We start from the raw sequence: 14,590 nt of genomic DNA on the forward strand, positions 1-14,590 counted from the left end.
GCACAAGTCCACGAGAGTGCTGGGAGAAACCAGGGAGGGGCCTGGGGGCTCTGTCAGGGAGTCCAGTGCGGCCCCCAGGTGGGATCTGGAGGCCAGAGGTTTTCCCCCTGGCCAGTTCTTCTCACTTGTTTCCACCGCAGTCCTTGGCACAGGCAACTCAGGGTGCTCCTAACCTTTGTTAAAGTGGTCACTTACTTCAGGACCCTCTGTCCAAATCTTCCTTAAAACCCATGTCCTGTAAGGCAGCCCTGAGAGGGCGCCGTTTACCCTCGAGGAAGCCGGTCCCAACACTGGGGCTTCGGGTCGAGGGCCTAACGCTCCTCATTTTGTCTTTTCCTGTCTTTATTTGAAGTCTTTGCAGTTTGATAAAGAGCAGATGGTTGCTCTGACGGAGGCCAACGAGGTACTTAAGAAACAGATAGAAGAGCTGCAGCAAGAAGCCACGAAGTATGCGGGTGGGGTGTGTCCTGGGGGAGGCCGGGCGGGGTTATGAGCCATGCAGGGTACCCCAGCACTCTGTGTCCAGCCCTCACTGGTCTTCCCTGGGAGGCCTAGATGTCAGAGTCCAGATTTAAAGCTGCAAAAGTGATTCCGTCCAGACTTGACAGTTATACATGGATGTGCTAACATATCCTTTCACAAATACTCCTGTCTGTTTTTGTTTTTGTTACTTTTCTGTGTCAAGAACTTGTTGCAGTGCCCTTCCTGCCCCAGCTCCCTGCCCAGGGTGGACGCTTGTGTTGGTCCCCCTCAGCCCACTCCAGGCCCTTCCACTCCCAAGGCGTGTCCCACAGCGCTCTGCTCTGGTCAGCCGCTGCTTTACTGTGAGCCTGAATGTTGAGTTTCTTGCTGCTGATCAGGAGGATCGCTGGAAGCCTTTCTTTTTGGTAGGAGAGGACTCTTTCTGCCTCCACCAAATCATTTAAACAGCTCCAAAAGGGGAGCAGGGCAGTTGAAATGTAGTGCTGGGCTCCTCAGGGGCACCCACCAGCCACGTCCTAGGGAGGCAGATCTGGACAGGGTGGAGCCGAGACAGTCTCCCTGCAGAGCCCTGGAGGAGGAGGAATGGGGCTTGGATGCACATGTGCTCGCGCTTGCTTGGTGTGGCATGTGAGTTCAGAGGTGAGCTGAGACCTCCTTCCATCTGCCCGCCCCAGGGCCATCACCGAGCAGAAGCAGAGGATGAAGCGCCTGGGTTCGGACCTGACCAGCGCACAGAAGGAGATGAAGACCAAGCATAAGGCCTACGAGAGCGCAGTGGGCATCCTCAGCCGCCGCCTGCAGGAGGCGCTCACAGCCAAGGAGGCGGCCGAGGCCGAGCTCAGCCAGCTGAGAGCCCAGGCGGCCGCCGGCGGCAGCGACCTCACCTTGCATGTGAGTAACTCGTTTGCTTCGCCCACTTGCAGAGACTTGGTGTAGGGGCATGACGTTTATAGGCAACTCCCCTCCGAAACCCTCTTAAGAGGGTCTAGAAAAAAAGCAGTGTGGGGCAAGCATGTGGGCAGTGTTTTTCTAAAATAGCTTGTGGTCGTGATATGACCAGGGACCCTGATGAAGCGAGTGGAGTGCCCCCTGCTCACTCCAGTCCTCCTCTGCCTCATTGTGGGGAAGAGGCTCTGTAAGTAGGTAAAGTTCTGTGAGCACACGAGTGTGGCATGCAAGGGTTCAGGGTGAGGGTTGGGGAGTCCAGAAAAGCTTTTGGGAAAGGTGACATCTGAACTCGTCTTCAGTGAAAGGGGGCATCTCAGCAGAGGGGTGCTCCTGTGCCAGCTGTGCTGTGCGCTGGGTCTGGGGGGCTGGGTGGGTGTCTGGCTCTAGGGGTAGTTTGGACTGGCTCTTACATGAGACAGAGCAGGCTGAGACCTGACCACTGCCCTGTCGGAAAGCCCCAGGTGGGGGCGGGGGCGGGCAGGGGTAGTAATGGTACCTGAGGTGCTGGGAGCTGAGTGGAGGTGGCAGGATGGTAACAGCAGGAGCTGATGGGGAGGCCTCGCGGAAGCCAGCCCCAGGGGGATGGGGGTGGGGGTGGTGCTGGAGACAAGCCCATGGGACAGATAGCATGTGCAGCATAGTGGATGGAAGTGGCTATGAAACGCTTGGGGTCAGAAGGAGCAGGGAATGTGCACATGGCAAGGGTCGAGGGCTGAGTCCTCTGGAACCTCTCTTCCTACTCCAGCATCCTGAGGGAGAGCCTTTAGGGTGGAGGACAGGGCAGCAGGGCAGGCGTGCCTGTTGTGTGTGTGTGTGTAGGACAGGGCAGCAGGACAGGCGTGCTTGTCGTGTGTGTGTGTGTGTGTGTGTGTCTTGTGTGTGGTGTGTTCACATGTGAAGGCTCTCGGGTTTCCCTTGGGTGCTGCACTGTCAGTCTGTCAGTCACAAGTGCCCTGGTTCCCCAGATCCCGGCAATGTGAGCCTACCACCTCCCTTCACACCCGCTCGTAGGTATGAAACTCTGCCTCAGCTAATTTGCATTTCATTTATTACCCACAGATTTGAGTCATTTCACTTAAGCTTAGTAATTGTATTTTTTTTTCTCATATTTTGTTTTTCTCGTCTCTCAATTTGAGAAATCCTGAGTTGGAGGACACTGTAGCATAGTGTGTTATTCTCTTGCCAAAATACATAAATTCAGTATTCCCTCTCACATGCTTACTTTATACAGTATCAGGAGGAGAACTTACTTGCAGTTTCTTTTTTGTTTTAAAGTATCTGTCTGTTTAATCTACTCACTTATTTGCCAAAGACAATAATTTATAGCTGTTACTTTTCTGTATTTTCAAAGCATTAACTGAAAAAGTTAGTTTATGAGTGATTACTCTGTGACACCTGGTACTTGATTGCGTCTCTTGAAGGAGAGGGAAGGCTATAGAGAGCCTGTTGCCTGTCTCATGTGGTTGGCAGGCTCACGCCGTTGGTGGGAAGCTGGGCTACATGGGGGGCTTTGGTGAAACCCTGACCAAACGCACCTTCCGTCCCGGCTATCAGGAGCGGGTCCAGGCGCTGGAGGCGGAGCTGCAGGCTGTCGGCCACAGCAAGATGATGCTGGAGAGGGAGCTGCAGGAGGTCATCTCGCTGACCGGCCAGGAGCTGGAGGAGCAGCGGGAGAAGGTGCTGGAGCTGGAGGATGAGGTAGGCCAAGCCCTGCTGTTGCACTGCCCAGGGACGAGCGCCGCCCCATGTGCAGGGTCGGGGCGCAGCCCAGCCTGAGTGCTTGGCCTCCACTCTGTGCTTCTGGGGGCTGTCCAACCGCTCCCCTGGGTCTGACCACCTGCACTGCTGGACACCCTGCATGCAGTTCAGTGAGGCCTGCTGTGCCTGCTCTCGCTGCAGTGTGGCAAATAAGAAACCCAGCCCGGAAGATCTCCATATAACCCTCAGACTCAGAGACGTTGTGGCTTCAGGTGATACCACACGCTGCAGCATGGTAATGTCCCCTGGGTTCTGCACAGAGTCCCAAGGTGACTGTCGGGAGCTGCAGGCTGCATGCACAGTTCATGGTCATCTCTGCCACACTCAGCTCCGGGCCCGCCTGGGCTCCAACCTAGATGTGCTTATCCAGAAGTCCACAGGAGAGGACTGGCTGTCGGCTGTGGGTCTAGGAGAGAAGCAGGCATGGCCATGGCAGCCTTGCCAGCTGTGGAGCGAGGGTCCGCTGCATCTGGTGCTCAGCTGTGTGTTGTTGCATTGTGGTATTAATCATTCTGTGCCTGGAGTGCAGTGGCTCCACAAACTGGCAACTTTGCTTTGTTTCAGCTTCAAGAGTCCAGAGGCTTCAGGAGGAAGATAAAGCGCCTTGAGGAGTCAAATAAGAAGCTAGCTTTGGAACTGGAGCACGAGAGAGGGAAGCTCACAGGCCTTGGGCAGTCCAATGCGGCCTTGAGGGAGCACAACAGCATCTTAGAGACAGCATTAGCCAAGAGGGAAGCAGACCTAGTTCAGCTGAACCTTCAGGTATTGGAACTCATTTGCCAGAAGCAGGAGGAGACCTGCTGCAGGCCAGGCAGACTCTCAGGGCCTTGGCTGCATCGTCTGTGCTTCATCACAGACACCTGCAGAGTAGAGGCGTGGAGACGGAGGCCCAGAGGATCTGCTGGAGCCTCAGCCCCTCTGCCTGTCCTGAGGTAGGGGTGGAGCAGGGGAGCTGAGCTGTAAAGGAACTAGACTCAGTCCCTAAGGTTCCCTGGGGGTGGGCGACTCTGGGGGTGCAGAGGAGACCCTTTCCTAGCTCCAACCTGAGGGCCTCCTGTGATTCAGCACTGGGGTTCGAACTGTGGTGGATGTCACCCTACAGAGCCCACTGTCAGTTCCTCAGCTCTGCAGCCCCTCTGGGTTTTTTACCAGCCCAGCCCAGCCCCGCCCCTGCCTTGAATAATCCAGACTTTAAAGAGCTTCCAGTTTTTCCTGTGTGCTGGTACCCACCATCTGAGTTACCTGCCTCGCCATGAAGACAACTGCATTGATTTATATGCATCTTTTGGGCTCCTAACCCTATGTTTGAATATGATCGTATGATTGTGCTCATGTGATCTGAGATTTCAGTTTTGAGAACAGTGTTCTCCAGAAGTAGAAATCTCACTCCTTTCCTGGCTTGTGCCTTTGTTGATAACATGTCATGATGTCTTGTTCCCATGTGATGCTTGATTCCCTCACGTGACCCTGATCAGAGTGGCCTGTGCTTTCTCCCAGGGCTCTTCAGGCTTTGGAAATTTGATGTCCTTCCTTCCTTAACCCTCTTGGAATGTGCTGTAGGTGCAGGCAGTTTTGCAGCGCAAGGAAGAAGAGGACCGCCAGATGAAGCAGCTTGTCCAGGCCTTGCAGGCCGCACTACAGAAGGAAAAGGTGATGGTGCACAGCCTCGAGGAGCAGGTGTGTGGCTTCCAGCTGGTATCAGACTGCAGCCTCCCAGCGCCTTTTGGAATGTAACTTGTAAATGTCTAAAAACTCAGCATTAGTACCCTTGACCCATCAGTTCCATTCCAGGAGCTTCTCTGTGAATACCTTGGCTAGTGGGTCCAAGGACTGGGTGTCGTCATAGGGTTGGTGACAGAGCCTGAAGGGAGTCTCCGTACTCATCAGTGGAAGAAAGGGCTTAGATCAAGGAGCAGTCGTGCGGGTCTAAGATGTGTGCACAGAGCTCCACAGCTGTGTCTTTGCTGGGAAAAATGCCCTGCATGTGGTGTGGAGCTGAAAAGCAAACTGAAGAACAGTATATGATGACCCCATTTGTGTTGAAGAAGCATCCAAGAACAGTGGTTCTGGAGATGTGTGCCATTCTCGACATCTCGAGCAGTTTTCCTGGCTGCCGCCTTCCACGCTCAGATGTTCACCACTGCATCAGTTGGCTCAACCCACAGATAGGCCTGCCCCAGCCACCCGACAAGCAGAGTGGACCTCAGGCTGTAGACTTAAAGCTTTACCATCATGATGTGTCATCTGTGGTTTCTGTGTAGCTCTTTCCTCATGAGAACATCAGCATCCTGGGACAGGGTCTGTGGCTTGTTGGCCGTCGTGTCCCCAGCGCCTTCTCAGAACAGATGGCAGAACACGTTTGTCGTGGGCACACTCCTGTGTGTGTAGGTGCATGTCACCTGGGCTTTGCCACTTTTACATTTCTCCATGATAATGTACTGGAGATAGAAGGAAATAGCTTTTTTTATTTCATGAGTGAGACAGTAAGACATTCTTTTATTTATTTTTTTATTATTTTATAAAATATTTTTTGGCTGCACTGCACAGCATGTGGGATCTAGTTCCCCAAGTAGGGATCTGAACCCATGCCGCCTGCATTGGAAGTACAGGGTCTTAACCATTGGATTGCCAAGGAAGTCCCCAGACATCCTTTTCAAGTAGTACTAGTTTTAAGATACGTTAAGAATATTGTAATGTGATCAATTATGAGCTGCTTCTTCACCCACATGTGCCTCGTTTGCCATATTTAATCCTTGCTTGCAGTTGCTGCACATCTGGTGGTTCTAAACTGAATCAGCAACACTCCCTGCTTTTCTGTCCCTCACCTTCCTGTCTTTTGATCTGTACTCAGGTATCACTTGATAGTTTTATTCTCACCTTAAAGAAGTTGTAACTAGGCAATTTTTAACTGGAAGTGCTGGGGGGATGATGTATATTTGACTTTGATTTCTTTTTTTAAGGGCAGTAGTTGTACATGATGCCTATTTATTTTTCCAAGTACATTTGGTCTGATAGTCCTCATTGTAAAAATAGTACATACTAGCAAAAATTTTTAGTGTGTGTGGAGATTAAAGTATCTTGAATCTCTACCTAGTGACAACCACTGCTAATACCCTCTATTGGAGTTTTTTCCAGGTATATATGAGTTCTTTCTATATTCATTTGTCATATACTATAAATATTTTTATTAAACTTCTTTTACATGAAGTACTTGCTAGTGTAGTTAGACAAGAAAACTAAAATATTGGAAAGGCAAATGAAAAATGTTGTTATATTCTGAGAATTTGCTTATCTTCTCAGAAACCTTGAGATAAAATGTTGGTAACCATGAAAAAGCTAGTTACATCCTAAAAGGAAAATGAGCAGTAGCATTATTACACTTAGACGGTCTGATGGAAAGGTAGATTCTTCCTCAGTACATGAATTATGAACAAAAGTAACAAGAAATAAGCAGATACACTTGAGAAAGACTGTAAGAACCACTGAGGCCAAGAAAGTTGAACTTAACTGTTTGCTCAGCAGGTGCTGCTGCCATGTTGCATGCTTTCAGGCCAAGTGTGTGTTCAGTACTTTCATCCTTGACAGGCACCTTGAAAAGCTGTGGAAAGAAGGCCTGCAAGAGCGGCTAGGAGGTGGGCGGTTGGGGCAACTGCCTCCAAACGTGCTGCGAGGTTCTGCCTCTGTCCTTGACAGTGCTAATGTTTTTTGTTTTAGGTTGCTGCAGCCAAGGCAGAAGCGGGCCACAACCGCCGCCACTTTAAGGCTGCCACCCTAGAGCTGAGCGAGGTGAAGAAGGAGCTGCAGGCCAAGGAGCAGGAGGTGCAGAGGCTACAGGCAGAGGCCGACGGGCTCCAGTAAGTGGGAGTGGGTGCCGCCACCATCTCATCTCCAGTTAGCACCTTCAGTACACCAGGGTCCCCTACGTTTGAGCAAATTGCTGGGCAGATCTCTGGAGGTAGATCTAAGGAGGAGAAACACATCCAATTGCTATCTCAGAATGCCTGCAGCTTAACACTGAGACTTTAGCCCTGATGCTGTGTGCTCCCACTCTGTGCCTTGCTGGTCCTTCTGTGAGGACAGACAGCCCTGGGGGCTGTGCCCACCAGCGATGCTCACTGTGGGCTCCCACTGGGGGGCCTCGGCTCGAACATGTGTAAGCGCACATGTGTTGGGCAGTGCACATGCATTGAACTCTGCGACACTTTCCCTCCCGTTGTAATCTATGATTGGGCGCTCATGGAGAAGCCCTCCCAGGGGTTGTGAGCGTTAGTTGAGTGAGTTCATTCACAACTCCTTAAACAGTCCCCATCCAGGGGGTGCGACATGCGAGTTTTGTCCTTATGAATGTCACCTGGGACATCTAACAGTCAACTGAAAGCGTTTTTGAGTGGGAAGGTCGTTGGAAGAACTGTGTAATTTTATTCCTTCTTGTTTTTTGTGCTAGAATACAGGAGGGGAAGCACTCGCAGGAAATAGCAGAATTCCAGGCGGAGCTGGCAGAGGCCCGGACCCAGCTCCAGCTGCTGCAGAAACAGCTGGATGAGCAGCTGAGCAAAGAGCCCGTAGGAAACCAAGAGGTGACTCACTGGGCAGCTTTCCCTCCCCAGTTAACAGGGCTTACAGAGCAAGACTCTGCTTGACACATTCATTTCATTCCCTGTCTTCTTGGAAAGGGAATTTTTTTTTTCTAAGTGTATTAAATGATACGAAGAGATAGAGTTACAGCAATTTTATAATGCAAGAAAGCCATTTTAAAATTCTTTGGGTCATGTGATGATTTTCTGTCTCTAGATGGAAAATCTCAAATGGGAGGTGGATCAGAAAGAGAGAGAAATCCAGTCCTTGAAGCAGCAGCTGGACTTGACCGAACACCAGAGTAAACAGGAGTTGGATGGAATACAGCAGTCGTTGCAGGTACAGGTCGTGTCAGGGCCCCAGCAGCACTCCCCCAGCTCTTCCCAGTACCGTGCCAAGCACCCTGCTACATGCACAGCAAGAGTTTTTGATGGATTGAGTCCTCTCACCAGATCGTTCATGTTTCAGAAAGCAGCCCAGATCAGGCAGCTGAGGGACACCGAGCAGAGACCAGAGCCCCTGGGCTGAGCTGTGCAATTGTCCCAGGAACGAGATCTCATTGAGTCCAGTATATGAGAGTGCCATTCAGCAGTGTGTGATGAGCTTCTCTGAGAAGAAGCCTATGTACATATACTCTTGACTGCTCAAGGATGGGATCGGGGTAGTGGGGTGGGGGGTGACTCTGACTGAGATTCCTACATGTGGATGGACAGCTTGAGTAATCATCAGAACTGCCTTGTCTTCTGTCCCGGGAACAGTTAAGCTTATTCTAGTAGCTGACCTTGGAATTTAAACAAGGATTGGGTTCATTGTCAAATGTGGTTGTGGGAATGTTACTGGTTCCTTGACAGAAGCTCCAAAGTTTGCATGGGAAGGTTGAGGACAGAATTGTAACTGGATTCTCTTCAGTGTAGACTCCTAGAGAGGTGTGTTGGTGGGAGGGGAGTGTCACATGAAAGCTTTGGTGTACAAAGCCAGGCTAGTAGCCCCAGCCCCTTAGAATTGTGACATACAAACTAAGATTTGTGCAGGGTGCTTAAGATCTTTCAGTTTTTGAAAATCTATGACTCCACTTTCTTTAGAATATTAAATCTGAGCTGGAGATGGTGCGGGAAGACCTGTCCATGACCCAGAAAGATAAATTTATGCTTCAAGCTAAAGTGTCAGAACTGAAGAACAACATGAAGACACTGCTCCAGCAAAACCAGCAGCTCAAGCTGGACCTGCGGCGAGGAGCAGCTAAGACGGTATGAGGCCGCCCAGGCCATCAGCAGGCCGTTGTAGATGTGTTGGCTGATGGTCGGCAGGCATCCAGTCATAAAGTTACATTTAACCAGCGTTGGGCTGCTACCATGTGAGGTGATGATGGCATATTCTTTCTGGATCACCGGCCAAATCTTTTTAATTTAGTGCTTTTTCTAACAGAACGTTGGCCTCTTTCTATGAATTCAGATGCCATTTTATTGTAATATGCTTTACAAACCAAATGAGGGCATGGTTTGCTTGTGTTAACAAGAGTCCCGGGCCTTCTAGGTGAGCCCAGCTGGGACACACAGCTGCCAGAACAGGCTCGGGGGCCCAGGAACCCCTGAAACTGCTGTCATGAGCTCTTTCAAATTATCTGTTTACTCACAATTTATTTTTCTCCTCAACCTATGTAAATACTTAGCTGGTACAAAGAACTCACTCAGATTCAGAGGTTTATTTAGCATGGTTTGGTTATCTGTGGAAAAAGTTGGGAGTCCAAGGAAGGAGAGTCTTACAAGTTGGAAAATTGACTTAATTTCTCAGGGAGACTCAGAGTCAAGGCCTTGGTCTCTCTGGAAAGCCCCACCTGTGAGCTGTCATTAGGGGGCTTCCGGTCAGGTCCATGCCCCTGAAGAGGCAGGACTGTAGTATTTGTTACATGGTTAGGAAGAAGATTTTCTATTGAGCAGACATTTCCTGAACCCCCCGTGTGATGGCAGGGACCCTTGGGGAAGGGGTTGGGGGGTAAGCCTCCAAGTGGGAAACTAGCCATGTGCTTTGAAAAACAGAGAAAGGAGCCAAAAGGAGAAGCCAGCTCTTCCAGCCCTGTGACACCGGTGAAGATCCCTGACTGCCCTGTCCCGGCCTCGCTGCTGGAGGAGCTGCTGCGGCCCCCACCTGCCGTGAGCAAGGAACCCCTGAAGAACCTCAACAGCTGCCTCCAGCAGCTCAAGTACGACCCACACTGGGCTCCGCGGCTTACTCTTTACAGATAAACTGCTTAACTTGGAAGAATCTTTCCTGTTACAGCACCCCTTGTCCAGCAGAGGCTGAGCAGCTCTGGGGGTGGGGGGTGGGAGGGGAACATGGGGTCTCTAAGGTGGGAGCTGTCCTGAGCTAAATGACCCTCAGTGGCCAGGCAGCAGGAAGCCCGTGTCTGGAGAGTGTGGGCAGGTATTGTTTTTGACCCCGAAGAAGCCAGGAAGGACAGACTCAGCTCTGTCTTGCCCACATTCTCCCCGAGCAGCGGCCGGTGTGTGCAGAGCTGCCTGGCCTGTGGGCGGAGGAAAATGCCCAGAGTCCTTTTTGTTCTGTGACCCAATCAGTTTGCTGGTCCCAGTAGAGAGGTTCAATGAGTCCTGAGTGTGAGCACCTGCCGTCCAGTTGAGGCTCGTTAGGGCTGAGTCCCAGGTGATGGGCTGTCTCTAGGGGAGTAGCAGCGCCCTCCCTGGCTCTCCTTTGACCGCGTCCCTTCCTTTCCCTCCCCTGTCTCCCCAGGCAGGAGATGGACAGCCTGCAGCGCCAGATGGAGGCACACGCAGTCACTGTGCATGAGTCGCTGTCCTCATGGACTCAGGGGGACCCTGCCAGCCCCTCACTGCCGGGAGATCACGCCAACCCTAGAGGAGACACACAGCAGCATGGTCAGGGCAGGGCCCCGCGAGAAGGGCTTGGAACAGTGACCGCCGAGCATCCCCACCCCCAGTGTTTGTAACTACCCCGAGGAGTGTTCTCTCATCAATGTTATTTATTTGACTGTGTGCTCTATGTTTTTCTAAGAGGTGAAATTTAAGTTTTGCGTTTGCCTTTTCAAGGAGTAAAATAACAAAACAGGAGCCAAGGATTGAGAAATAATCATTTGCAGATCACAACCAGCTTTTCCCATGAAGTGACCAAATCTTAAAAACCTAATTTAGGTCTCAGTGAGACATTTTTGGATGTGTCTGAAGCGTATGTGTAGAAGGAGGTATCTAGGCACGGCCATAGACGCTGCTCTCGGACGGTCGCTGGTAGAGACGTCGCACAGCTGAGTCCGATTTCTCACTTTCCTGCCTGATTCAGTAAGTTTTACTACCCTGCAGGAGTGAGGCTTCATTTGCACCTTTGGTTTTTATTTTATTTTATTTTGATTTCAAAAGCCATCTCTCCATAGGATATGTATATAAATACTGAAAATCATAATCTAAACTTTAAAAAGTATATCCTTATATTATTTAAGAATGATCCGAATTGTCTTTTTATTGATTGCCTTTTGAAAATCTGCTGTTAGGAAATAATGTACATGTAGGATTTAGGAATGTCAGAAAATTATATTTTAAGAAATGTATTTACCTCCCAAAGCCAAATATTCTTAGACAGAAGTTCTTTGTTATTTTAGTTTCACTTTATTTTGAGGGTCTTTCCTTGTCATGAGTGCACAACGCTCACCTGTTCGAGCCCTGGTCCTGCATGGCCTCGCTCACCCCAGCCAACCCCTGGGCAGGCCTGATGACCACCAGGATGCCACACAGATACCACGGTCAGCAGGTGCTGACCTGACGCGTGAGGTGTGGGGAGGGGCTTCAGGAGAAGAGAGGAGGGGAGGTGAGGAGAAGAAGGTAGGGCTGCCTGCAGGCTCCCAAAATGGAAGCAAGGCTTCCCCAGGCCTCCCACTTTGCCTTTGTGTGGAAGTGTCCATCAGTACCTGTGTGGTCATCAAGAGATTTGCCAGCCTCTGTGTGTGACAGCCTTCAGAAGGGCCTTCCCCTCTCATCTACAGAGCAGCAAGGTTTCTGAAAGGGGCAGGTCAGCAGAAGAGGGTCTCTGGAGCCTCCCATGTGGGACCCCTTATTGGAAACCAGACACCCCAAGTGTGTGAGGTCCCACCTAGAATGACTGAGACTCGAGGTTTGAAAATCTGTCACTAGTTTGCTAAGATGATGTCAAATAATGTTATTGTTCCAAGTTAAGAGAGAGAGAGTGGGTCTGTGTGCCCCCCATGCAGGGCGACTGGTCTGAAGATGAAGCCTGCGGTGTTACTGATCAGGCCAGACACGCTCGTGTGACCTCATCACCTGGGTCTCTTGTGGAGAAAACAGCGTGGTGTTTTTAAGCTGCTTGCATTCTCTCACAATATGCTGTTAGAAGGTTAACCAGTAAGGTTAAAATAGCACTAACCAGAAAGATGTTTAGCATTTTAAAAAGTTCTCCAGCAAGTATTGGAACTTCTAAAATACGTATATCATTTGTACAGGGTTATTCTTGGAAATTATACTTGAAACTTCATTATAAATATATTCTACTTTTCCTTCTAAGTTGGAAATCATTTTTGAAAAAACTGATTTTGTACCATTGGAAAAGAAAAATGGTAATTTACGTTCTTATTTATTTTGGCTGCGTTATCCTTTAATTTTAGAGCCAAGAAGTCACTTAGCCTCACTTTGTAGCTGCTTTCTCGCTCCTTGCTAAGGTTTTCTAGAATATCGTGCATCTTCTTCCTTAGGAAACGATGAGCGAATCTTGAGTGTGTCTGTCAAGAGAAAGCCAGTGTCTGTCTTTCACCCCTTTTCCTTTGTGGAATCACCCTGTTTCAGCAGCAGCACCCCCTTGGGGCTCCTGCCAACCTCCTGCACCAGCCCCATCCGTAGTTCTGTGCCAGCCTGGCCTGCCTCTGGCCCCAGCGCTCTGGATGCCCCCGCCCCCTGCCCTGTCCTGTGTGCCCCTTGTGCCGTCGTGTCTGGCCTGCAGTTCCCGAGCTGGGGCCCTTGTGTCCAGGCTTCCTTAACAGATCATCCTGAAGGAGGCAGTTGGACTGAAGTCACCTGCTCTTGGTTTGTTAAGGCTTTTTTTTCCTCTGAGGGACTTTACTGGCACTCCTGCCTCCCAGCATTTGAAATATTCTTCTTCCGTGGGCAGAAGTGGGAATTAGGAATTTCCTCATGGAAAGCAACAGTCAACTCTGGAGTACTTGTAGAAACACATTCGTCGTCACGTTGCATTTGTGTATGTTGTTAATCTTGTACCTCGTGTCCTCACTAGAGGGCGTGTCAGCTTGGACACTTCATGATGTTATGACTTGATTTTCTTATGTTCCAAAAATAACTCATCGCAAGGCGGTTATCATTGATTTTTCCACGGTACCCATCACATAGATGCCACGGATTTACATGCCTTTGTTCTACTATTCGTGAGGTGTAACAGGCATTGTTTTTGGTAGGATGTGAAACTGGCTCATTCTCTGGCCTGGGGTCCAGGTACCAAGATGGGCCTTGAAGAAGACAGCCCGTGGAAGGCTGTGTTAGGAAGATTCTCATTAAACTCTTCCTCAGTTTAAAGACTTTTCTTGGTCTTAAGGATACTGCTAAAGCCATGGGCCTGCAGAGTCATCAGGACATATAATCCTATGAGTATTTTTTTAACAAAAATTAAATGTCATGTAAAGACTGCTAGTAGTGAAAGGGACCAGCGGATCTGAAAGAGAAACGTCCCGGAGCCTCCCCAAGGGCCCATGACGTGCATAGTGCAGGGACGTGTGAGACACTCTGAGCCTTACTCAAACAAGTCACTCACTCCCATGCCAGGCGATTCTCAGCATATGGTGGTCTCAGGTTATGATCAGATCCTTGAGGGTCATGGTTTAGAGGATCTAGAAAACTCGGTGGTGTTAAGTTATTCGTGTCTATTAAAAATTTCCTCATTAAAAGGGAGTCCTCAAGTTGGGGCTGTTCAGGGGAAAGGTGTCACCATGCACAACAAATTGTAACTTTAAAAAGCATGTTGATTTTTTTATAAATTTAAGTGTGCTTGGGAATTCCTTGAATTTTGTGCAATAAACTATTTTTTGTTAAAGATTTTTATATTTCATTGGGGGTGGCTTCATTTTCAGCTATACATTTTGTCATATCTGGGAGTAACTTTTACCTCATTTTATTAACCAACTCTGTTCAAACACTTAAAAAAATTTTATTCTGCCAAAGCTTCAGATGGCTGTGAAATCTAGCTTCTTGTGACTGCTTTTGACCAAGCAGAAGAGCAGCACCTGGCCCATATCTCTTCTTTCTTTTTGTAGCTTCACTCATCTCCATGTGCTGTGATCATAGAGGTGGGAAGCGTTCACAGAGTAACACTCCTTCACAGGGGAGACACTTCTGAATAAACCACTCAAGGCTGCGGACGCGCCGCACACGTGCTTCCTGGCCTGGAGTGTTGTCCAGCCCCGGCCTCTGCTGACCATCCCTTGCCCACCGCAGTCTCAGCCTTGTGGGTCCCCAGTCTCACCCGTCTTTTTCATTCACACTTTGTTTTCAATCAATGAGAGTAAACCGGATGTAGATTCTTCACTTAAATGTTATCATTCTTCAGTTAAATGTTATCATATCAGCATGGTAAAAAAATGTACAGAAAATGAGAAGTTAATCAGTGATCACAGAATTTGATTTTGTGATGGGACAGATAAATGTTTTCTTGTGCCTCTGCCTCATTAGTGTCTATGAGCAATTCAGGGTCAGGCATTCTGTGTACCACCCAGACCTAAATGAAACTGCTCTGACTGCCTCCTTTTGTGACCTTAACTTCCTGAAACATTGCGATGCAAATTCTC

The 14,590-nt window shown here is 49.5% G+C and overlaps 1 protein-coding gene across 6 annotated transcripts in view; it reads left to right on the forward strand.

Annotated features, from left to right (window-relative positions):
- The window catches only part of GOLGA3 (golgin A3), a 46,251-nt gene extending 32,412 nt beyond the window's left edge, over positions 1–13,839 (forward strand). For all 6 annotated transcript variants that reach the window (XM_043488268.1, XM_043488314.1, XM_043488276.1 and 3 more), the window contains exons 14-24: positions 353–447; positions 1,158–1,374; positions 2,986–3,129; positions 3,754–3,951; positions 4,750–4,866; positions 6,904–7,043; positions 7,634–7,766; positions 7,981–8,103; positions 8,847–9,011; positions 9,801–9,964; positions 10,510–13,839. In XM_043488268.1, the coding sequence (XP_043344203.1) occupies positions 353–447; positions 1,158–1,374; positions 2,986–3,129; positions 3,754–3,951; positions 4,750–4,866; positions 6,904–7,043; positions 7,634–7,766; positions 7,981–8,103; positions 8,847–9,011; positions 9,801–9,964; positions 10,510–10,726 (1,713 nt within the window). In that variant the 3' untranslated portion in view covers positions 10,727–13,839. The remainder of the gene's footprint in view (positions 1–352; positions 448–1,157; positions 1,375–2,985; positions 3,130–3,753; positions 3,952–4,749; positions 4,867–6,903; positions 7,044–7,633; positions 7,767–7,980; positions 8,104–8,846; positions 9,012–9,800; positions 9,965–10,509) is intronic.
- The last annotated feature ends 751 nt before the right edge of the window (positions 13,840–14,590 follow it).

Source organism: Cervus canadensis, chromosome 1 (assembly GCF_019320065.1).
Source record: "Cervus canadensis isolate Bull #8, Minnesota chromosome 1, ASM1932006v1, whole genome shotgun sequence".
Classification (NCBI taxonomy): Eukaryota; Metazoa; Chordata; class Mammalia; order Artiodactyla; family Cervidae; genus Cervus; species Cervus canadensis.